The sequence below is a fragment of the Leptidea sinapis genome, chromosome 12 (genome assembly GCF_905404315.1).
Source record: "Leptidea sinapis chromosome 12, ilLepSina1.1, whole genome shotgun sequence".
In the NCBI taxonomy this organism is placed as follows: Eukaryota; Metazoa; Arthropoda; class Insecta; order Lepidoptera; family Pieridae; genus Leptidea; species Leptidea sinapis.
The window spans coordinates 9,869,859-9,893,285 of record NC_066276.1 but is presented as its reverse complement, the minus strand read 5'-3'; the positions used below and the strand labels follow the sequence as shown (position 1 = coordinate 9,893,285).

The following is a 23,427-nucleotide window of genomic DNA, read 5'->3' as shown; positions in this document are numbered from 1 at the left end:
ACTACAAAGCTATGGAATGAGCTTTCTTGTGCGGTGTTTCCGGGACAATACGACATGGGTACTTTCAAAAAAAGCGCGTACACCTTCCTTAAAGGCCGGCAACGCTCTTGTGATTCCTCTGGTGTTGCAAGAGAATGTGGGCGGCGGTGATCACTTAACACCAGGTGACCCGTACGCTCGTTTGTCCTCCTATTCCATAAAAAAAAATCGCAAACGCGTCCTTAACTTGGCAGTCACATGAAATCACAATATTTCAAACCTTCTAAAAAAACGCGTACTTACGCGTAGAAGCGAATTTTGTATTTTTTATATTAACTACGGCTTTGTCAGCAATACACAATACACACAACCATGTTGTTAAGTTTTATAACTGTAAAGAAATACCTTTAACACACCAAATATGTTTCAAAACAATAAAATCACAAAAATACTACTTTGCCAACCGATGACATGACAGATCTTTGTTTATTTGTCCCAAATGTTGACATGTGGCCAAACAAATAAATGGGTTACGCGATAGTGATGCAGCGTTGTCCTGTTCTATCTCAGCCTTACTTGTATATCGCTTGCCTTTGTAATAAAGTTATCGACGCTACTTCTGTAGCGTTAATATTCTAATTTCTAAGGTCTCACCGCTAGTGAAGAGGCGCCATGACACCACGGCGTTTGCACTTAGAACATTTCTTGATTCATACAATACCATCACATTAAATTTAATTTGTCAACTTGTCTATAGAGGGCACTGATTGATACACAGACCCGCTTCGCCCGCCTACACAGTAGGTAGCCGCCAATCGCCATGTTGTTTATTAATTTATTTGCTGCCATCGCTTTGCTTATTCATTATTGTTGTTGTTTGGTGTTCGTTGCGTGTTGAGTATAATAAACTGATTTCCGTAAAATGCAAAAGCATAGTTCCGAATTGACTGACAAGATATTTACTATATTTATATGTAATTGTTGCAGTCCATCAATAAAATACTTCGAGGAGCAATTTCGACGCACGATGAGGAGGATATAATGCTAACATTCGCTATACAGTATTACAATAAAAGAAGAAGGAAATAATATGCTTTTTTATTGTAAATTAAGTTCCTAATATCTACATTTCAGTAATTCTGCCATTAAATGTATGGCGGAATTCCTGTGTAAAATTAATATTACATTAAAACAACCATAATAAAGGTATTATGTTATACGTATATGTAGGTATAACCGAGGAATGATTCGTCAACTTCCCACGCGATGTTGCTTTCGCCTTGAAATGACTGGCAACTCTATACCTATATTACTATACTCTGTGCATGATACATTCACGTAAAGATCGCCATAGATAATACACTATGTACTAGAGATACCTAGATGTGCAACTCATATTTTTTATTTTGTAAAATCAGTGTACCCAGGCCAAGAGATGGTGCTGCGTTATTTTTACGCTCTTAGCGTACCGTCGCTAGATGGCGCTAATTATGTTTATAGTTTTTACTATTCTTGTAGACCGTATTGGATGCATATTGATGTTTGCTTTGTGAGGGTGGAAATTATTATTCATTTATTAAGTTCAGCAGTCGCCTTTAAATAAGGAGAGACATTCAATGATTACAACACGATAGTCAAGTCTGTGCTTCCCCGGTGCATAAAAAGAATAGGGTAGTCCCAGGCCCTAGGGTGTCGTAAGAGGCGACTACGGGCTTATTGAAAGTGGGAGAGTCACGCTACCGTCTTTTGACGTCAGCACAATCGGGCCAGACTCGTCCGGGTTACTTACCACACTCGCACAGAATACCGGCGTGAAGTAGCGGCCTGGTGCCGCTATGTTTCGCATAGGTTAGTGTCGAGGACCGGAGGCCATTCCCCCCCCCCCCTTCACCCCAACAAAAAATATGAGAGCGGTATCAAAAGATAAATTACCCCAGGAGGGTACCGGCTCCTGTTGAGCCCGAGAATCCCTCCCCGAACATTCACGCTCGGGCTGCCCCTCGTATTCTGGAGAGGGCACAGTACCGCGCATGACCAAAGACAAACGAGGCAGTAACACCACGGCACCCCGCTCCACGCTTAATGTGGACTTTTGTAACATCAGGGGAATTCGCTCCAACTTAAACGCCCTCCACCACCACCTTGAGACGGCGCAGCCGGCCTTGTGTTTCCTTACGGAGACGCAGATATCTCGCCCTAGCGATACGTCATATTTATCGTACCCCGGGTACAAAATTGAGCACAATTTTATGCCTCATGCCGGGGTATGGGTGTATATTAGGGAGGATATCTGCTGTCGCCGTCTCAGCAATTTTGAGGGTAGGGACCTGTCTACTCTTTGGCTCCGCGTAGATTTAGTGGACTGCGTCCGCATCTATGCGTGCGTCTATAGGTCCCATAGTGGAAACGCAGAAACCGATCTTCTCATGGGCTGCGTTCAAACGGCAATTGACGACGTGCTTGCACAGATCCCCTCCGCAGAAATTGTAGTCTTGGGTGATTTCAACGGGCACAATGCCGTATGGCTTGGATCACGTACCACAGACTACGCAGAGCGATCTGTGCATAATTTTGCATTGGCGTATGGTATGTCCCAATTGGTTGAGTCGCCAACGCGGCTCCCGGATGTGGATAGCCACATGCCGTCCTTATTAGATCTTCTGCTGACTACACATCCCGATGGTTACCAGGTCTTTGTCGATGCCCCTCTCGGAACGTCCGACCATTGCCTGGTCAGGAGTGTAGTGCCCATACGATGCCAACGTCGCAGACCACCAGCGACCCGCCGCGTTTGGCACTACAAGTCAGCAGATTGGTAAAGGTTGCGTTCCTTTTTTGCATCCTACCCTTGGGGCAAGGTTTGTTTCCCTTCGGATGATCCTAGTGCCTACGCCGTTGCAGTAGCCGATGTGATACTGCAGGGCATGGATATTTTTATACCAAGCTCTGTAGTAACGATCGGTGCAGATCACAGCCCTGGTTCGATGCGTCAGTTAAAGGAGCATCTGACTGCAAAAAACAGGCGTATCGAACTTGGGTTGCGGCGCTGGGCACAAAGGATCCGAACTGCAAAGTTCTTAAGAGGAAATATAACCGTGCCTCCAGATTTTTTAAGCGGCAAATCGCCCGTGCGAAGTCAAAGCACGTCGTCAAAATCGGTGAGCAGCTTTCCAGTTACCCGACCGGAACACGCAAGTTCTGGTCGTTGTCGAAAGCTGCTCTCGGTAACTTGAACCAGCCGTCCATGCCGCCGCTGCACATGAGGAATGACACCCTGGCCCATACGGCAAAAGAGAAAGCCGATCTCCTGTGCGCTCTTTTCGCCTCCAACTCGACTCATGACGACAACGGAAAAACACCGCCGACCATCCCGCGGTGTCAGAGCTCTTTGCCTGAAGTACAGTTCAGACAGAAAACCGTTAGGCGAGCTCTGTTTTCGTTGGACGTCAGGAAGTCGAGCGGGCCGGATGGCATTTCTCCAATCGTGCTTAGAACGTGTGTCCCTGACTTGACGCCAGTGCTAACGCGTTTATTCCAGCACTCTTATTCCAAAGGCGTAGTCCCTGACTCATGGAAGTCAGCCCTTGTCCATCCAAAAAAAAAGGTGACAGTTCGGATCCGGCAAACTAAAGGCCTATTGCTATAACCTCCCTGCTCTCCAAAATCATGGAGAGCATAATTAGCCGCCAACTTTTGGTATACCTAGAGGGTCACCAGTTGATCAACGACCGACAATACGGCTTTCGCCATGGCCTGGCAGTTAGCCTGGATATAGCGAAGGCTTTTGATCGTGTATGGCACAAGGCGCTCCTCTCAAAACTTCCATCATTTGGGCTTCCCGAGAGCTTATGCAAGTGGACCTCCAGCTTCCTCACTGGGCGCAGCATACAAGTCATTGTCGACAACATCAACGTACAGCTGATAATATTTGCCTTATCCTGCCCATTGCACTGCAGTGCCGCTCAAAATTGTTGTAAAACCCAAAAATTCTGAGCGGCACTACAATAGCGGTCAAACATACCTTGAGACATAAGATTTCAAGTCGCATTTGCCCAGTAATTTCTATAGCTACGGCGCCCTTCAGACCGAAACACAGTAATGCTTTTACATTACTGCTTCACGGAAGTAAAAAGCGCCGTTGTGGTACCCATAATCTATACATACCCATCCTTTGCAAAGGAGCCTCGCACAGGTAAAATTTCTCTTTGTCTTTAAGGCTGGCATGGATCTACTATAATATCTTTATCAAATGCTATCGGGAATTACCTATACATTCGAACACTATTTCAACAGTTAATTTTTTTAAAATCCATCACAATGATTTAATGATAATGTATTGTACCACGTCAAAGTAATTGCCATAGATAAGAGTAATAATATACTGACATAGATAGGAATTTCAAAAATTTCTTATCCGTTAGCGCCATCTGGTAAGTGTAACTTTTTCTATATGTGTATTACATGAATGCGTGTGTAGGTGTATGTATCTAAATACCTTATTACATTGTTTTTAATATTTTCTATTTTGTTGTATAATTTACTTAAACTATAATAATACTTAATCAAGTATAACTAAATGTACTCTGTGAGATAATCCACGTAACAAGAAGTTTAATTATTCCAAAATTCGAAAAGGACGTGTAAGCAGGAGCTGCTGTACGTAAGCAGACGCCATTTGCAATAACTATAAAATATTGTCTACACTCTACACGCTTTTTTTTATGGAATAGGATTACAAACGAGCGTACGGGTCACCTGGTGTTAAGTGATCACCGCCGCCCACATTCTCTTGCAACACCAGAGGAATCACAAGAGCGTGGCGGCCTTTAAACTACGCTGTTAGAACTGTCAAAGTTTTAAACTCCGTTTAAACGGCATACAAATGGCGTTAGTTTCAGTGAAAAAATGAATGTTCTAAGTTACCATAGCATGGTAATTGCTCACGATTGGCGAAGTCGCTAACGGCCGCTAGTTTGATATGTGATGCTTCTTATTTTAGGTAGAATCAAAAACCAAATGTAAATTACGTGAATAAAGTAAATGTGTATAGAACTTCAAACCATGTTTTTCGCCTAGATTTTATTTTCACGACATTTGTGAAAAGTTGCACCACTAATGTACTGAACTGAACTATATTAAAAACTCAAATAAAATAAATTCTTCTTAATAATAAATATTAGCAATATGAGAATAAACTATTTCTCGGATTATCACGAATCTTACTCATAACCTAAAATGACGCCGCGCCGCCATTACGTGCGCGCTTACGTCGCCATCTTGTAAACGGAATTTCTTAGATAATTTTTAAGACTGGATTGAGTCTCTTGCTGTTAGAGATAAAAACAGCCCAGGAATATTAATTTAGTGTGTGTGACAAGCTATGTCTTACACTGACGCTTTGTGTTAGTGTGCATGAATTTCTCAAAATAGATGTTCTAAATTCATTTTTTTTCAACGTCTTCACAGCTGTCATAGTCTATCTAGACATATAACAGCCGTTTTCAAGAACCTATCTATCCTTAGTTCAACTTCCTAATCTAACATTACGCTTACTTACATTTCAATAACTTATCAACAGATAGCATTGGACTAAAACTATTAAATAACTATATTGGACATAACTATGGATAGATAAGACCTTCTCATTAAATGGTGATAGCAATATAACCACAACTAGAGATACATTATTGAAAAGGGCCATAAATTATCTAAGCGGAATTTCAATAAAATATTTTGAGTATTAGAACAGTAAAATTTAATCATGAATACAATAAATAATAGTACTTAATATTAAGTAATTGATTAATACATGCAGTCAATCTAATGTAATAGTCTGTAGTTTGTTTGATGAATGTGTGATAAGAATGACAGGATGTGGCTGTAATATAAGTGGTATGGGTTTGTCCCGAGCACCACTGGGTTCTGCTGGAAGAGCATTCGGAGTGGCTGCATTTCTCCTCAATACTGCTCCTCCTCTCATTACACATGTCACACCTGCACGAGGATCACAGTTTTCATTAGCACTAGAAGAGTCTTCATCGTCTGAACACAGGTCAATCACTTCACAAACAGTTCCATTTACTTTCTTCAAAGGATCACCGATTTTTAGGTCTGGTTCTAAAGTGTCTTGGTCTGGATCAACAAAAACCACCTCTTGTTCCTTAGCTTTTCTATTTTCTGCATCCAGTTTAAGTTGGTCAATATATTCTTGCATTTCTCTTAAAGACATCCGCTCCACATCAACCCAAATTGGCTTACACTTTAAAAGCAAGAGTTGTGCTGTTACATCCAGAATCCTTTTTTTTCGCTGATCTGGGAAAACATGTTTTCTATGCCAATAATCAATAGGCCGACGGTATTTTACAGGAAAATTTTGCCTTTTTTCTTTACTAGCTACATTTTTACTATTTAATGGAGTGCAACAATACCTCTCTATTCTTTCTCGAGAATAAGTTGTATCCCTCTGAGTATTAATTTTGGCATTCTTCATGTAAGCCAAAGATGAAAATGGATAAGGAGGTCCACGGTCTATATTTGCAACACAACGGACATTCCTTGATTTATTATCATTAACATTATTGTTCAAAGTTTTGACACTAAGTGACTCATTAATTGGCTTTAACTTCAAGGCAGAAAGAAAATCTTCAATTCCACCACAGCATTCACCTTTATAAGCATCACTGTTGCAAAGCCTCTCATGGGCCTGTAGCACATCTATATCATCAAAGTGACTATCACAAGTATCACATAAATAGATATCTGCTGGTTTTGAATTTTCTTCAGTTACTTGTGTCTCACAAGTTTTGTCATACAGTAAATTCTCATTTCTAAATGTTACTAAGAGCCGTCCAGTTGGGCGATGATAGAGAGACGTTGTTTGATCATTATTATCAACATACGTGAGTATATTACGGGGATATCGCGATAAATGAGCAGAGAACATTAACAGGAATGCACTTTTATGATAGTCATAACAAGACTTCACCAATTTTTTGAGTCTTGCTTCCCAATCTTGAGGTATCTTGAAAGGCCTCACAAAAGGATGGCTAAATACTACATTTTTTGGCCACCAAGGCGGCTGCTTAATGTCTTTGGCAGTGTCATGACCCCATGAACATGTTACCATGAATGTTATGAATTTCTCCAAGTTTGTGGCAGTGATCTTAGACAGAGAGATTGGGTTACCGTTGGCAAACAGCAGCGGCAGGTTGGCGATCATGTTTGCAATGCCAGTCACTCATGGTCATCGTAATAGGAGATGCAACCCTTGCGTTTTTGTTTCTTCTATTTCAATAACGGTACTACCACACTTCAATATATTTTCCATTTCAAGCACTTCTTAATCATAAAGTCACATAAACACTGGTTTTATTACGAATTCCAAAAAAATATATATCCCTAGTTCTATTTCGCTCTAAAATAAGTAGGTATTCGTTACTAAAAAAAAACGAACAAGCGCGTTCATTGACCAAAAAGAGAAAGAACCATTTTCTTTTTTATCTGAGTCTATGGTAAATGGTATTAATACTCTATGGCAAATGAAATCAAATAATACATCTAGGAGAATGTAAATAGTAGAAAACCACTTTTATGTTTATGCTGGTAAATTTAAATCATTTAAATATTTTAAAGTTATCTTTTAAGCCGTAAACTATCTAATATAAGCTATCTGTGTCATTTATATTCCTGTCCCATTTAAATATTTTATTTTAATATCCATCTGCCTGCAAAGTAGAAGGCAGAAGCCCGAGTGAAAACTCAACAACAGTAGTCATATCATATAAGGGTTAAGGAGCGCAGTGGAGACCAATTCTTAATGTAAGGCCAAGACTCTGTTAGTCTTATTATTCGTGCGCCAAAATCGCCAGGTATTCAAGGGATATTTTTTATCCGTGCATAATCTTGCGTTGGCGTATGGTCGGTCACAATAGGTTGAGTCGCCTTGAAAACCGCACTGTAGAGGGCCGCCGCACATCCAGATGGTGGGGATGATATCCTAACTTGTGGCGTGTTGTGCGAAGGTGGAATTCGGCAGGAATCAGGTTAAACAGCTAGAAGCACAGATAGAAGACAAACAATGAAGCGATATCTCTACGCAACGCCAAGTGATCCAGCCGTTCGCAGAGCACTGGGTCCCTGACAATTCGGGCTGCTCTACGTTGCATGCGGTCAAATGGGTCGAGCTGATACTGGGCCAGACCAGAGATGACAGCAATACTCTATGTGTGGCCGGACCTGCGCTTTATAGAGCGCTAGAATATAGGCCGGCTTGAAGTATTGCCGTGCTCTATTAATTACGCCCAGCTTTCTTTGTCGAAAAGCGGTGATACGAGAAATGGGTTTTTTTTTAATGGTAAACGCATAAACTTGAGTCTTCTGGGGGTTCAATTTGACAAGGTTCAATTTACCCCATTTCGTAACCTTCTCAAAAGAGGACTCTATAGAAGACACAAGTTTCTCCCGGCCCTAGTTTTTATGCGTCATTTAAAGCAGCACCTGAGTATAAAAAACAGGCATATCGGACTTGGGTTGCGGCAACGGGCTCAAATGATCCGAACTGCAAAGTTCTAAGGAGGAAATATTATAACAGTGCCTCCAGATTCTTTAAGCGGCAAATCGCCCGTGCGAAATCGAAGCACGTTGTTAAAATCGGCGAGCAGCTTTCCATTACCCGACCAGAACACGCAAGTTCTGGTCATTGTTGAAAGCTGTTGCACATGAGGAATGACACCCTGGCCCAAACGGCAAAAGAGAAAGCCGATCTCCTGCGCGCTCTTTTCGCCTCCAACTCGACTCTTGACGACAACGGAAAAACACCGCCGACCATGCCGCGGTGTCAGAGCTCTATGCCTGAAGTACAGTTCAGACAGAAAACTGTTAGGCGAGCTCTGTTTTCGTTGGACGTCAGGAAGTCGAGCGGGCCGGGTGGCATTTCTCCAATCGTGCTTAGATCGTGTGCCCCTGAGTTGACGCCGGTGCTAACGCGTTTATTCCGGCACTCTTATTCCAAAGGCGTAGTCCTTCCTGACTCATGGATGTCAGCCCTTGTCCATCCCATCCAAAAAAAAGGAGACAGTTCGGATCCGGCAAACTGCAGGCCTATTGCTATTACCTCCCTGCTCTCCAAAATCATGGAGAGCATAATTAGCCGTCAGCTCTTGGTATACCTAGAGGGTCACCAGTTGATCAACGACCGACAATACGGGTTTCGCCATGGTCGGTCGGCAGGTGATCTTCTGGTATACCTAACACATAGATGGGCTGCGGCTATTGAAAGCAAGGGGGAAGGCCTGGCAGTTAGTCTGGATATAGTGAAGGCCTTTGATCGTGTATGGCATAAGGCGCTCCTCTCTAAACTTCCATCATTTGGGCTTCCCGAGAGCTTGTGCGAGTGGAGCTCCAGCTTCCTCACTGGGCGCAGCATACAGGTCGTTGTCGACGGACATTGCTCGAACCCGAAGCCCGTGAATGCTGGAGTGCCCCAAGAATGTGTGCTATCTCCTACGCTGTTTCTTCTGCATATCAATGATATGTTGGACACCTCCAACATTCATTGCTATGCAGATGACAGCACTGGTGATGCCGTATACACGGGCCATGCACGTCTCTCTCGGGAAATCGTCGACCAGTGCCGGGAGAAACTTGTGTCTTCTATCGAGTCCTCTCTTGAGAAGGTCGCGGAATGGGGTAAATTGAACCTTGTCCAATTTAACCCCCAGAAGACTCAAGTTTGCGCGTTTACCACTAAAAAAACCCCATTTGTCGCATCACCGCTCTTCGATAACGCTTCCCTTTTGCCTCGCCTAGTATCGGAATACTGGGTCTCGAAATCTCGAGCGATTGCCAATTCCGTGGCCATCTGGAGGGCAAAGCCAAATTGGCTTCAAAGAAACTGGGCGTCATTAATAGAGCACGGCAATACTTCAAGCCGGCCCACATTCTAGCGCTGTACAAAGCGCAGGTCCGGCCACACATGGAGTATTGCTGTCATCTCTGGTCTGGCGCACCCCAGTATCAGCTCGATCCATTTGACCGCGTGCAACGCAGAGCAGCGCGAATTGTCGGGGACCCAGTACTCTGTGAACGGCTGGATCACTTGGCGTTGCGTAGAGACGTCGCTTCATTGTGTGTCTTCTACCGCATTTATCACGGGGAGTGTGCCGAAGAGCTGTTTTACCTAATTCCTGCCGCCGAATTCCACCTTCGCACGACACGCCACAAGTTAGGATATCATCCTCACCATCTGGATGTGTGGCGGTCCTCCACAGTGCGGTTTTCAAGGAGCTTTCTTCCACGTACTACAAAGCTGTGGAATAAACTTCCTTGTGCGGTGTTTCCGGGACGATACGACATGGGTACCTTCAAAAAAAGCGCGTACACCTTCCTTAAAGGCCGGCAACGCTCCTGTGATTCCTCTGGTGTTGCAAGAGAGTATGGGCGGCGGTGATCGCTTAACAAGAGGTGACCCGTACGCTCGTTTGTCCTCCTATTCCATAAAAAAAAAGCTGCTCTTGGTAACTTCAACCAGCCGACCAAGTTGCACATTAGGAATGACACCCTGGCCCATACGGCAAAAGAGAAAACTGATCTTCTGTGCGCTCTTTGTGCCCCCAATTTGACTCCTGACGACAGCGGAAAAACACCGCTGACCATCCCGCGATGTCAGCGCTACCTGAACTACAGTTCAGACAGAAAACTGTTTGGCGAGCTCTTTTTTCGTTGGACGTCAAGGAGTCGATCGGGCTGTATGGCATTTCTCCAATCGTGCTTAGAACGTGTGGCCCTGAGTTGACACCGGTGCTAACGCATTTATTCCGGCACTAATATTCAAAAGGCGTAGTCTTTGACTCATGGAGCCCTTCACTCAGCCCTTGTCCATCCGATCCAAAAGAAATGAGACAGTTTGCATCCGGAAAATTACAGGCCTATTTTTGTTACCTTCTTGCTCTCCAAAATCATGGAGAACATAATTAACCGCCAGCTCTTGGTATACCTAGAAGGTCACCGATTGAATGACCGACAGTACGGCTTTCGCTATGGTCGGTCGACAGGAGATCAAGGGGGAAGGCGTGGCAGTTAGCCTGGATATAGTGAAGGCCTTAGAACGTGTATGGTACAAGGCGCAGGGCGCTTCTCTCAAAACTTCCATCATTTGGGCTTCCCGAGAGCTTATGCAAGTGGACCTCCAGCTACCTCACTTGACGCAGCATAAGGTCGTTGTTGACGGTTATTGCTCAAACCCGAAGCCCGTGAACGCTGGAGTACCCCAAGGCTGTTGTTATCTCCCACGCTGTTTCTTCTGTATATCAATGATATGTTGGACACCTCCAGCATCCATAATTACAGTAAGTAAGCTGTTTTAATACTAATTTTATTTTGTTTAGGGCTAATTATCAATAGGTAGCACATATAAATAATAGCATTTTATTAATATTAAAGGTAAAGGTGTATTAAATTAAATTTTTAGTTATTTGATACTTTTCAGTTTTTGAAGTCGGTATTTTTAAACGTAGTTTTTTTTTTAACATGCTACTAGAACCAACGGTGTGCCACTGGCTCGGAGTGCTACAAAGTAAAAACTGTATTTGCTGCTTATCTTGATGTGATGCGTAGCGTCTACTGAAGAGGCGTGTAGTTCCAATTCATACATTACACAGTTGACCGAACACTTATATCTGGAGAATGGCTGGACTGATTTTCATGATTTTAAATTTGTTGGATTTGTCTCCGTTCTAAATAGCAAAATAATATAAAAACATTGATATGTTGACGAATAAATAAAATACTTTCTCTTAATGATAATCTCTGAATCTACTGAAATGATTTTAAAATTTTTCTTACCAATAGAAAACCACATTTTTTGTAAGTATCTTATCTATATTGTATTAACCCGAAAAATGAAAAGACTTGTTCGTGGTCGTGGTTTCGATGGTTGGCTTTAAAGTAAGTCTGAGAAAAATCGGTCGAACACTAAAACTAATTTATATGGCAAAATAACGTTTGCCGGGGCAGCTAGTAACCAATATTCGGTAAGTTGCTATTGTTATAACTCAATTTAATACATCATATCATAAAATTATAATAGTATTACTTGATATAAATTAGACTTGAAACAGGGTCAATTCAAATCGATAACTTTGAAGCGTCGTTTCCTTTGTCTGTTTTTTCTGTTCATTTAGTTTGGAATATGTTGAAATACGTTTTCTTTACTTGGAAAATTATCGCACAATGTAGTTCAGTAGTTATTTTTTCCAAAATATATTTTATATCATACACAAGCAATCGCGCACTTCTTCACTCGCACGGTTTCTGTCGGCGCAAGTAGTTTTCAACAAATTTTTGTTCTGTGATGTACAAGTATTATACAATACTGAGGAGCTTATTTCAGTTCTATTTTATTTTTCTTTTTTGAACAGAAAACTTAATTATACTTTACATAATATAAAACATAAAGATTTTCGAAATTGTCTTGAAATTCCTACGTTACTCAATATTTTGCTTCATATAGTATTTAATTTGATAAATTAACCAAAGCATTATTATTCAATAAAAAGAAGATTAAATTTTCTATCGTTCATTATGTAAATATAAAGTCTAGATACTGAACATTTATTCAGAAAAGGGTTATGAATAAACGGTCACTAACGCGTGCAATCTCTCTTCACCGTCAATTTTGTGGGTGTCGTTCTGCAGGAATATTTGAAATTATTAGTATGAAGCATATCAATTTTAGTTTGTTGAAAAGGAAGAACAAATAAAGTTGATTATACAGCCATAGACACTTAGCATACGCGCTCGCGCGCGCCTTTTAATCTTGGCGTAAATAAGCGACTTTTAACAATTAGAGAGCCCGTAACACAAATGGTTAAACAAAGTAGATTTGACTATGTCGTCGTCCTCCAACGCATAAATTACTATCTGCAAGTAATGTTTGATTCAAATTTCGATTACATACCTATTTATACTATACTAGCTGACCCGGCAAACGTTGTTTTGCCATATAAAGCATTTTGAGTGTTCAACCAATGACAATGTACCTCATACAAAATCAAAGCCGAAATATGGCACATGCCACAAATGATACCATAATAAGCTTCGACTGCTATGTCTATACATTTCTGCGTTTACTCCAGTTGTTTAAAATATTATTGGTGAATAGGCAGCAATGTAAACACTATTTCAGTTTCAGCTGCGTCTTTTGAATTTAGAACCCGGTTTGGACAGTGACATCAGTGGAGTAGCAGTGAGGTATTTTTTGAAACCCAGACGATAAATAGGGTTCCTATTAGTATTACATTCGTCTGTCTGTCCCTATTTTCCGATCAAGATCTGTTCAGTCGGAAGTTTTTAACGTTTTTGATCAAAAATCACTTTCATATTATAAATGGCAAAGTTTGTATGTTTATTTATTGGCTTCTGTTTATATTTGTTACTTCTTTGCGTTCTACAGGGATTTAATAAGTTAAGTTAAGTTAATGAGAGAAACTAATACTCATATATAAAATTTTAATTCTCATAAAATAATTAGTTAGACTGGTTATTTAAATGTTAGGTTCCTTGAATTAAATAACATTTGACTTTTAGACTTAGATATTTTTTCATGGTATCTTTTTGGTATATGTAGTGTAAGCGGAAACCAACATATCTTGTATATGTGCAATTTGAATAAATTCGAAAGAGATTTCAAAACCTTTAACATTAAAAAAGTTTTATCTTAAGTTAATGAGCATGAATTTTTAAACGCCTAAATCTTTTAGTGGTGTATATAAATTATCCTCGAGGACGTGATTCGAGCAAATGCCACTCGACTTACGCTAGTTGTATTAATAATTTATTATATACATATATTGATATACTTTATTTTTGAACTATGCTGCAGGAAGAAAGCATTTTAAAACAGAAAGTGAGGGAGCTTGAACAACAGCTTGCTCGGGTACAATCACCAAATACAACTCCTAGCATTGAACTTCTGACTTTCAGAAGGCCTCCGACAGAGTAGATCATAAATTATTACTTGAAAAGTTGGCATATAACGGCATCCGGGGCAATCTGTGGCGATGGTTTAAATCTTATATTACCATGCCCACTCAAAAGGTTGTGATCAATGGTTTTGAATCTGAGACAGTTGAAATTAGCTCTGGAGTTCCACAGGGATCAATTCTTGGTCACCTCCTCTTCATCTTATTTATAAATGATATTGACTCGTGCTTTGAGCACAGTAAATTCCTGCTATACGCTGACGACCTTAAAATATATCACTCTATAAACTGTCTTGATGATGCTTAATTCCTTCAGAATGATTTGGACCGACTCTTTGTCTATTGTGCTATAAACAAACTAAGCCTAAATCTTCAAAAATGTAACTTCATATCATTTTCGCGGAAAATCAAACACATTAACTTCACTTATTTACTTTGTGGGATTAGATTAACCAGGGTATGTTCTGTACGGGATTTAGGAATTACACTCGACAGTAACCTTATTCTTGATACACATGTTGATAATATAATTAATAAAGCTTATAAGATGTTTGGCTTTGTGATGCGTAACATTCATAGTTTTAAGAAGACTTCAACTGTTTTACATTTGTATAGATCACTTGTCCTATCGCAGTTAGAGTATTCTGTGAGCTTATGGAACCCTTAACGCTTAAGTGTGCTATAAAAGTACTTAAATAATACATTAACGACTCAAAAAAAGATGGCGTGACTTATCATCGGTAAGGTTATTTTATATATATAAGATTGATATGCAACAAGCGTAAGTAATTTGATAAAAATAAATATTTTTTCATTAAATATGGTACAATTATTGACAATCCCCCGACAAGACCCGCTTGTCAGAATGTGACAGATGGAAGGACACAATTAGATATGAAAATAATAGAGTCGCTCTTTTTAACCGTCTTCAAAAAAGGAGGAGGTTCTCAATTCGTCGTTATCTTTTTTTATGTTTGTTACTTTCTTTTGGTTTTTCGTTAACTTTCGATTGGGTGAACCGATTTTGAAAATTCTTTTTTTATTTGAAAGCTGGTGCTTGGTCCAGATGGACAATGGCAACCATGAGAAAACCATAAAAGTCTTAAATTTGCTATAAGTATGTGCGCAACGAAATTACGAATAACTCACCAACCGATTTCGATAATTCTGTTTTTTATTAGAAAGGATATACTTCAAAGGTAGTTTGTTGATGGTTTGGTTAGGTTGTGCTTATGGGATCCATGACAAAGTAACGGAACTCTTCAATTCTTAGGATCAACGATACTAGGCCGGATCTTTTTTATGATATCCGGGTATTTGAGTCACCTACCGTAACGTCGTTATGGTCAAGTAATTGTAGTCGTAGTAAAATATGATGATCAATGGAACACCTTCACGACTTACAGTAAGGGTGCGATCTGTGGCAGAATTTCAACAGTCTGTAAATATATTGCAATGCACTTAGGTTCATTGCTGCGTTGTAAAAACTAATAGATCTACAAAAATTCAGACAAATTAGTAGGTTCAAATTAAAAATAAATTAGCAAAACAACAACCGACTTCAAAAACACTATTCTACTAATTGCGTATTTTTATGCAATCTAATTAAAAAATCTAATTCGAGTAACGACTACTGTTATTTTTGGAGTCGGTGTCAGCCAAGTTAGGTTTGTAACTACATACGTAGTTATAGGTGAGATGTGCTTGAGTCAAACACGCAAGATGAGGAGGCGAGAGGCGAGAGCGGGGCAGCGACGGGAGGACACCGACTGTATGACACCGTTAAAGTAGGTTATTTTTAGGTTAAAAAAAATTTTAAGGGCCTAGTAAACAATGATTAGCAATATTGTATTTTGTGTAATTTGAACGACTTACAAGATCGTCAAAAATCATACTAGTGCTATTTACACGTTATCACGGAAGTTTCATTACCTAGTGATAATCAATACTTTTTTAAATCGCAAATATGTAAAAGCTAATAATTTTCATATTTCCCGTACACGAGATAATGAAAGAGAATTGGCGCTAGTTGGTTGCAAGAGAGAGATGTGAATAAGTATACTAACCAAATATGCATATTTCACCTCTAAAGTGTTTAAGTTTTTTGGATTTAACCACATTTAAAATTTGACAAATACTGTCATACAAATATATGTTGATGTCCACTTACACTACATATACCAAAAAGATACCCAGGAAAAGATATCTAATTCTAAAATACAAATTTTATTTAATTCAAGGAACCTAACATTTAATAATAGTTTAACTAATTATTTTATGTGAATAAAAATATTATATTTGAGTATTATCTCTAATTAAAAGTTACCTCAACTTATTAAATCCAATACCTTTAGAACGTAAAGAACGCAAGTAACAAATATAAACATAAGCCAATAAATAAACATACAAACTTTCAATTTTCGAATATGAAATAGATTTTTGATTAAAAACCTAAAAAACCTCCGACTCAATAAATCTTGATCAGAAAATAGGGATAGACTGACGAACGTAAAACTTATAGCAACCCTCTTTTTTGTCTGGGTTTAAAAAAATACCTAACTGCTACTCCACCTATGTTATTGTCCAAATCGCATTCTTAATTCAAAATACGCAGCTGAAACTGAAATAGTGTTTACATTGCTGCCTATGGAACAATAATATTTTAAGAAACTGGAGTAAACACAGAAATGTATGGGCATAGCAGTCGAAGCCTATCATGATGTCATTTCTGGCATGTGCCATATTTCGGCTTTGATTTTGTATGAGATGCATGGTCTATTTGTATAGAACGTCATTGTATGCATTGTATTGACTTATCACGTAAAATTTGTTATCGTGTACCCATTCGACACTACGTACACATCAATTATTTGCCTTGACAAAATGTCGTACTAACGCTGGCTGTCGCTTTCTTATCTATAGGGCAGTAGATTTATACAATAAATATTTTAGTGAAATCGACATTTTTAATGAAAACAAAACACAAATACAGGCGTTTAGTCTTGGATAAATTAAAATTGTTAAATAATATATAAAACTACACTGGCCTGGAAAAGTAAGTATCACACTTTTCAAATTATTTTTTTTTCTTAACTATAGAAGGTAGAGATTTAAGATTAAAAACGTTTTGTTGCAAATTTTATAGGCTTTAATTCTTAGAAACTAAAATTATACATTAGTAACATTTTTAACTTAAAAAAGATAAAACAATGAAAATAGACATTTTTAGTTTAGTATATAAAAATTCAACTAAAATGTATTACATGTTATTTAATTTTTAATAACTGGTATTGCCTCCTCGAGCTCTGATTACAGCTTCGAGCCGGTTTGGCATACTGAACACTAGGTTTCGGAGCCGATGTTCGATCACGCTGATACCGACCTCCTGAATATACTCTTGTACGATATGAGCTGTGTGTGGCCGGGCATTATCATGCATCAGCATCGATCCATCACCCATATTTGCTAAATACGGCCCTGCATACTCATTGAGAATCTCTTGAGCATATCTTTGCCCAGTGAGGGTGCCATTTTCTATGGCTACTAGCTCTGTGCGACCTTCTGAAGATATGCCAGCCCATACATGTACACTGCCTCCACCGTATTGGACTCTTTCTGAGATGCAGGCTTGAAGGTATCGCTCACCAGGTCGCCTGTAAACACTTCGCCTTCCATCAGAAGTGTAAAGGGAGAATCGAGACTCATCTGCAAACAAAATTCTTGACCATTCTTCTTCATCCCACTGCATGTGTTCACGGGCGTATCGCAGTCTCGCTACTCGATGCTGTCTCTCGAGTTTTGGGTCACTCGCTGGTCTTTGGGGTTTCAAATTTGCTTCAGCAAGTCTTCTTCTCACTGTACTGTCACTAATGTAGTCCCTCCGGGTCTGATGTAGCTGTTGCTGGACTTCAACTGCATTTTGGTGGCGATTTCTTAACACAGTGGAAATAATATAACGATCTTCTCGGGCACTGGTACACCTGGGTCTGCCATTACAAGGTCTCCTCAGATGGTGTCCAGTCTCTTCGTACGTTCGCTTTACCTTCTGGACCGTTCGTACCGTCACACCCACCATTCTTGCAGTGCGACGCATACTGATGCCTAGTTCCAGAAAAGCCATGATCCTAGCACATTCTTCAACTGAAAGAGGCATTATAAATAAATGTTATGTGCTTTTTAGCATAAATTTTTAAAACAAGACCCGATAGGTCTCTTGATCTTGAAAAAATTTAAAACAGAAAGAAAAATGTGAATGGTAAAATTGTAATTCGGAAACGTCCACTTTGAAAAAGGAATGGTTTTGTTTTTGAAGTTTTTTTTTCAGCCAATTCTTAAAAGAAGGTTACTGACCATAAAGTTTCTAGGTACAAAATTAAATTCTCTTTGGAGTCCTTTTTATTTCGAAAGCATATCTTGTGAACTTAAAACGTTATCCCAATTTTAAAAGTGTGATACTTACTTTTGAAGGCCACTGTATTTGCTTCAGGAAACATGTCGTGAACTTAGTTTATGGGTAATAGTTAAGTATGTACTTAGTTTATAAATAGCTTAGTTTATAAATATTATATAAGATTGTTCACGAACCCACTATTATTAGTAAGTCGTGGGTAACGGGGTTGTTTGTACAAATACTTAACTATTTGAACAATTATTTATAAGTAACACTGTTTGTATGATTGTTTGTTGTCCTAAATAAAATAAAATTTAATAAAAATAAAATTGTCGGTGTGTCCATAAAACTACAAACTTTTTTTGGAGAAAAGCCTGTTATTTTAAAGGCAGGCAACGCTCCTGTGATTCCTCTGGTGTTGCAAGAGATTGTGGGTGGCGATGATCACTTAACAACAGGTGACCCGTACGCTCGTTTGTCATCCTATTCCATAAAAAAAATTGGTTTGCGCAGGCAGAAGCACAGTTCCAAATTGCTGGCATAACACAGGATGCTACTAAATATGAGCACATATTGTCTGTATTAGATGCCCGAGTTGCTGAAGAGGTGGAGGATGTAATACGAAACCCACCAGCAGAAGGCAAGTATGAGTTCCTAAAAATGGAACTTATACGACGCTCGTCCGACTCAAAGGTACATCGTACACGACAACTGCTGAGCGAGGACCAACTTGGAGGCCGAAAGCCTAGGTCATTTCACCGTCACCTAAGATCCTTGGCTGGTGATGAAGGCATCCTTCCGGAATTGTGGATGCGGCGTCTGCCGCTTGAGATGCAGAGAATATTTAATGGCTCAAGTCGATCTTCTTCTTAAGAAAGTTGCTGAAATTGCAGACAGCATCGTTGAGACCTTATCTTCCCCTTCAGCAACAGTACACTCAGCTACTGCCTCTCCTGCTGATAATCCAAACCTCATACGCCTCATCGCAGACTATGAAGCATTGACTAGGAAGGTTAATACACGTGACAATATACAGTCTCGGCGTCCCAGGTCAAGTTCACGAGTCAGGATACAGTCCAGATCCAGATCCCAAACCGGTGACCAGATTTGTTGGTATCACAAAAGATTTCGGGAAAAGTAAATGTGTTAGCCCTTGCGCTTGGGAATCCAATCACGAGGGAAACGCCACGAGCAATCTATAGAGGCGGAAACTGATTGCTCCTTAACTGGCCGCCGTTTATTTTTTTGGACTCGGAATCAAGTCGTCGCTTTTTGATTGACACTGACTCCGATCTCTGCTGTTTGTCACGCCAGTTCCTGAAGGGGTGCTACCAAGCTTCCAATTATGAGGTGCGCACGGCTAACGGTAGTTTCATAAAAACTTAAGGTGCCACCATTCTTTGCCTAAAATTGCGGTCTCCGCCGCGACTTCAGGTGGAATATTGTGATAGCAGATGTTAGCACACCAATCATTTGTGCTGATTTCCTTGCTTATTATCACCTGTTGCCAGACTACCGCGGCCAGCGTCTCATAGATGGCAGCACTAAGCTTTCTACACCTGCCACCATTGCTCAAGTGAACCAAGCCAAGAGTTAAGACTGTTGCCGCTGAGGATTCACAATTTAGCAGGATCATGCAGGAATTCCCTGATATCACACGACCACCGGGTCTTCCAAGCACTATGAAGCATTCGACAGTTCATCACATTGTCACAACCAATGGACCGGACCACCTGTTTCTTGCCGCCCTCGCCGACTGGCTCCTCAAAAACTTTTACTTGCAAAGAAGGAGTTTGAGGAAATGGTCTGATGTGGAACTGCGCGTCCTTCTAACAGTCCTTGGGCTTCACCATTGCATATGGCACGCAAGGGTGAAGACGGCTGGCGACCCTGTGTAGATCACAGAGCACTTAATGCCTGGATGGTTCCAGACCGTTACCCTGTTTGGCACATTGCTGATTCCTCGCACAACCTCGCTGGTGCCACAATCTTCAGTACCTTCGACCTGGTGAAAGCTTACCAGCAGATCCCAGTTCTGGAGAGGGACATCTGTAAGACAGCGATTACTACGCGTTTGGGACTATTTGAGTTTCCGTTCATGACTTTCGTTCACCGTAATGCTGGACAAACTTTTAAGCGCTTTATGGATGAAGTAGTGAGAGGACTGGACGACCCTACGTCGATGACATCCTACTGTTCTCCAAGGACGCTGCTGAGCACGCCGAACACCTGCGTGTCCTTTTCCAGCGGCTGTCTGATTAAGGAGTTGTCGTCAACCCTTTCAAGTTTGTGCTGGCTGCTACAGAGGTGACATTCCTCAGCTACCGTTTCTAAAAGACGGTACCTGCCCACCAACAGAAAGGTTAGAAGATTCGCGCAGTTTCCCCCTACCTAAAAATGTTGAGGGATTCCGGCGATTTTTAGGGATGATAAACTTTTATAGACATTTCCTACATAAAGCCGCCGAGATTCAAGCTCCGCTGATCGATAGCTTATACACAGTCAAAGGGAGCCAAACCCGTGCCGTGGACACCAAATTTAGTTTGCGCTTTTGAGAAGTACACTGTAAAGAACGTCTGGTTTCTGCTACTCTCTTAGCACATCCAGTGTCAAACATTCCTTTAGGACAATTCACTGACGCTACATCAAGTCATGTTGGTCTCGCTGTATATGAAGCTGTGCAGCATTTTAGACATAAGCCTTTAATTTATGCTTTCCACCAGTGCCGCGAGAAATTACCACAGGTACAATTAAACCAGTTATCCTTCATCTCCTTCTCTCCTTCACAACGGATATCATGCACATTAAGGGGAAGGAGAATATTGTGGCCGACACCATGTCTCGCGTTGAGTCGAAGAGAATTATGCAGCACTCGCAAAGGCACAGGAAATGGATGAGGAATTACGGAAAATGCAGGGTAAGTCATCTCTTAAACTGGAAAAGGTAACTATACCTGGAACTGATGTCACCATTTACTGTCACACTTCCACGGGCAAGTCAAGACCTTATCTTCCAGAGTTTTTTTGACTAACTGCTTTCCAAAGACTACATAACCTCAGCCATGGGCGTGGAAGCGTCCGCCTGGTAGCTGATCGCTATGTCTGGCCTTTGATCCGAAAAGACTGCTGTGCTTGGGCGCGTTCTTGCATTCAGTGCCAGCGCAGCAAGGTTTCACGGCACGTCTCATCCCCTCTGAGTGATTTTCATATGCCAACAGCACGCTTTCGGCCCATACACATTGACATCATTGGCCCTCTTACGCATTCCAATGAGTTCTCGTACTACCTTACAGTAGTGGACAGGTACACCCACTGGCCGAAAGCCTGGCCGATGACGTCCATTATAATAGCAGGTAGCTGATACGTTTATCACAGGCTGGGTATCTAGGTTTGGCGTTCCCAATACGTTGACAACTGATCAGAGTAGGTAATTCGAATCTATAGGTCTACTCGCAAAATCGACAACCATGCCAGACTCTGCACCACCAATTTGCATCATTTACACAAAATTTAAATATTCAAATATTATGTAACGAATATAATATGACCATTTAAAATTAAGAAAATATTACAAAACTTGCGGATAATAAAATGAAAAAAAAAGTAACTCAACCCTTCTAGTCGACTTCCTATTTCTCAGGCGGCCATTTGCATTACTTTCTACGCATAAACGATCAACAAAATGACTTAAATTACTTGGTAGTAAATAAGTCCTGTTGAATAGTAAATCACATATAATTATTTTAATTTTATTTATTATGTATGTATATTGTATGACAAATATATCTATACAACTTGAAACAATAATAGCAACGACAGCCTAGAAGGTGTCGTTGAGATTATCGTAAAAGTGACGTTTGGTTGTTTGTCGAATTCGAATATTCGTCTCTGACATTTACAACTAAGAGTAGGGCTAGACCGATAATATCGAAAAATGTTTCGTTCGTTCAATCATCGTTTCGACATTGAATACGATGTAACTAAGAGTAGGATTCGACACGACTAATCCCACGATATATCGAATATCGATTTTAGGAGTAGGCCCCCTGGCTTGTTCCAGCGCCTCATGAAAGTGTGCGCTATAAAGTGGATTCGAACAACAAGTTACCATCCCTGTGATAACAGTATGGTGGAGCGCATGCATCGTCAAAGGCTGTTTTGATGTGTCAGGATGAAACATGGTTCAAGGCACTCCCGTTGGTACTTCTTTATATGAGGTCAGCACTTAAAGAGGACCTCCAAACTTGTGCTGCCGAACTAGTTTACGGCGAGCCGCTACGGCTTCCAGGAGAACCAAGAAATAAGCTTTCCTCGTTTGTTTTCAAGGACCTAGCATCCACAACTCATGTCTTTTTGAGAGATGATACTGTGAGACGTCCTCTACAACATCCTTACACAGGTCCTTATAAGATCGTAAATAGAAAGGATAAAACAATAACGTTGGACGAAGCAAGCAGCTTACTGTTAGCATAGACCGCGTCAAACTTGCCTATTTAGATCCACCACCTACATATAAAACAACCACAGGTCAAGAAGATCCTCTCTTTATGCCTCCAATATCCCCTCCCACTCTTTTAGAACCATCGACAGCTGTTTTTCCTGCTCCTGTCATTACGAGGACCGGGCGTAAAGAAAAATTTAGAGATATTCTAGATTTATAATAATAATTTTTAAGGTTTTTATCTCTTATGTTTTTTATCTCTTATATTCATTACATTTTTGGTTGTTCTTTTCGTGTATCTTTTTTAAATAGGCAGATGATATACAATTTAGATATTGTGTGTTTTTAATATTGTATAATTTGTTATTAATGTGATTTTTCTTAATATTGTGTAATGTTATTAATGTATTTTTTTAATATTGTGTAATTAATTAATTTTCGATTTCCTTGTGCAAGCTTTTTGTCTCTGTAAGGGGTTGGTGTGACGATTGCATCCACATAAGTTGGCAATCCAATATTGTTTGGAGTGCCAACTGATCATATAAGAGAGAGAGAGAGAGAGACAGATATAGACGCCAGACACTTGACAACAAAGGACGCGAGAGGCGAAGACAGACGCTTACTTTTTACCCGCGAGTG

The 23,427-nt window shown here is 40.3% G+C and overlaps 1 protein-coding gene and 1 pseudogene across 1 annotated transcript; one reads left to right on the top strand and one right to left on the bottom strand.

Annotated features, from left to right (window-relative positions):
- Positions 1 to 5,710: 5,710 nt before the first annotated feature.
- On the bottom strand, positions 5,711 to 7,442 carry LOC126967187 (uncharacterized). Its single transcript, XM_050811663.1, has one exon. It carries the CDS (start codon positions 7,196 to 7,198, stop codon positions 5,795 to 5,797), a length of 1,404 nt encoding a protein of 467 aa, XP_050667620.1. The 5' UTR covers positions 7,199 to 7,442; the 3' UTR covers positions 5,711 to 5,794.
- A 2,066-nt stretch (positions 7,443 to 9,508) lies between these two features.
- LOC126967218 (uncharacterized) lies at positions 9,509 to 10,426 on the top strand (annotated as a pseudogene).
- The last annotated feature ends 13,001 nt before the right edge of the window (positions 10,427 to 23,427 follow it).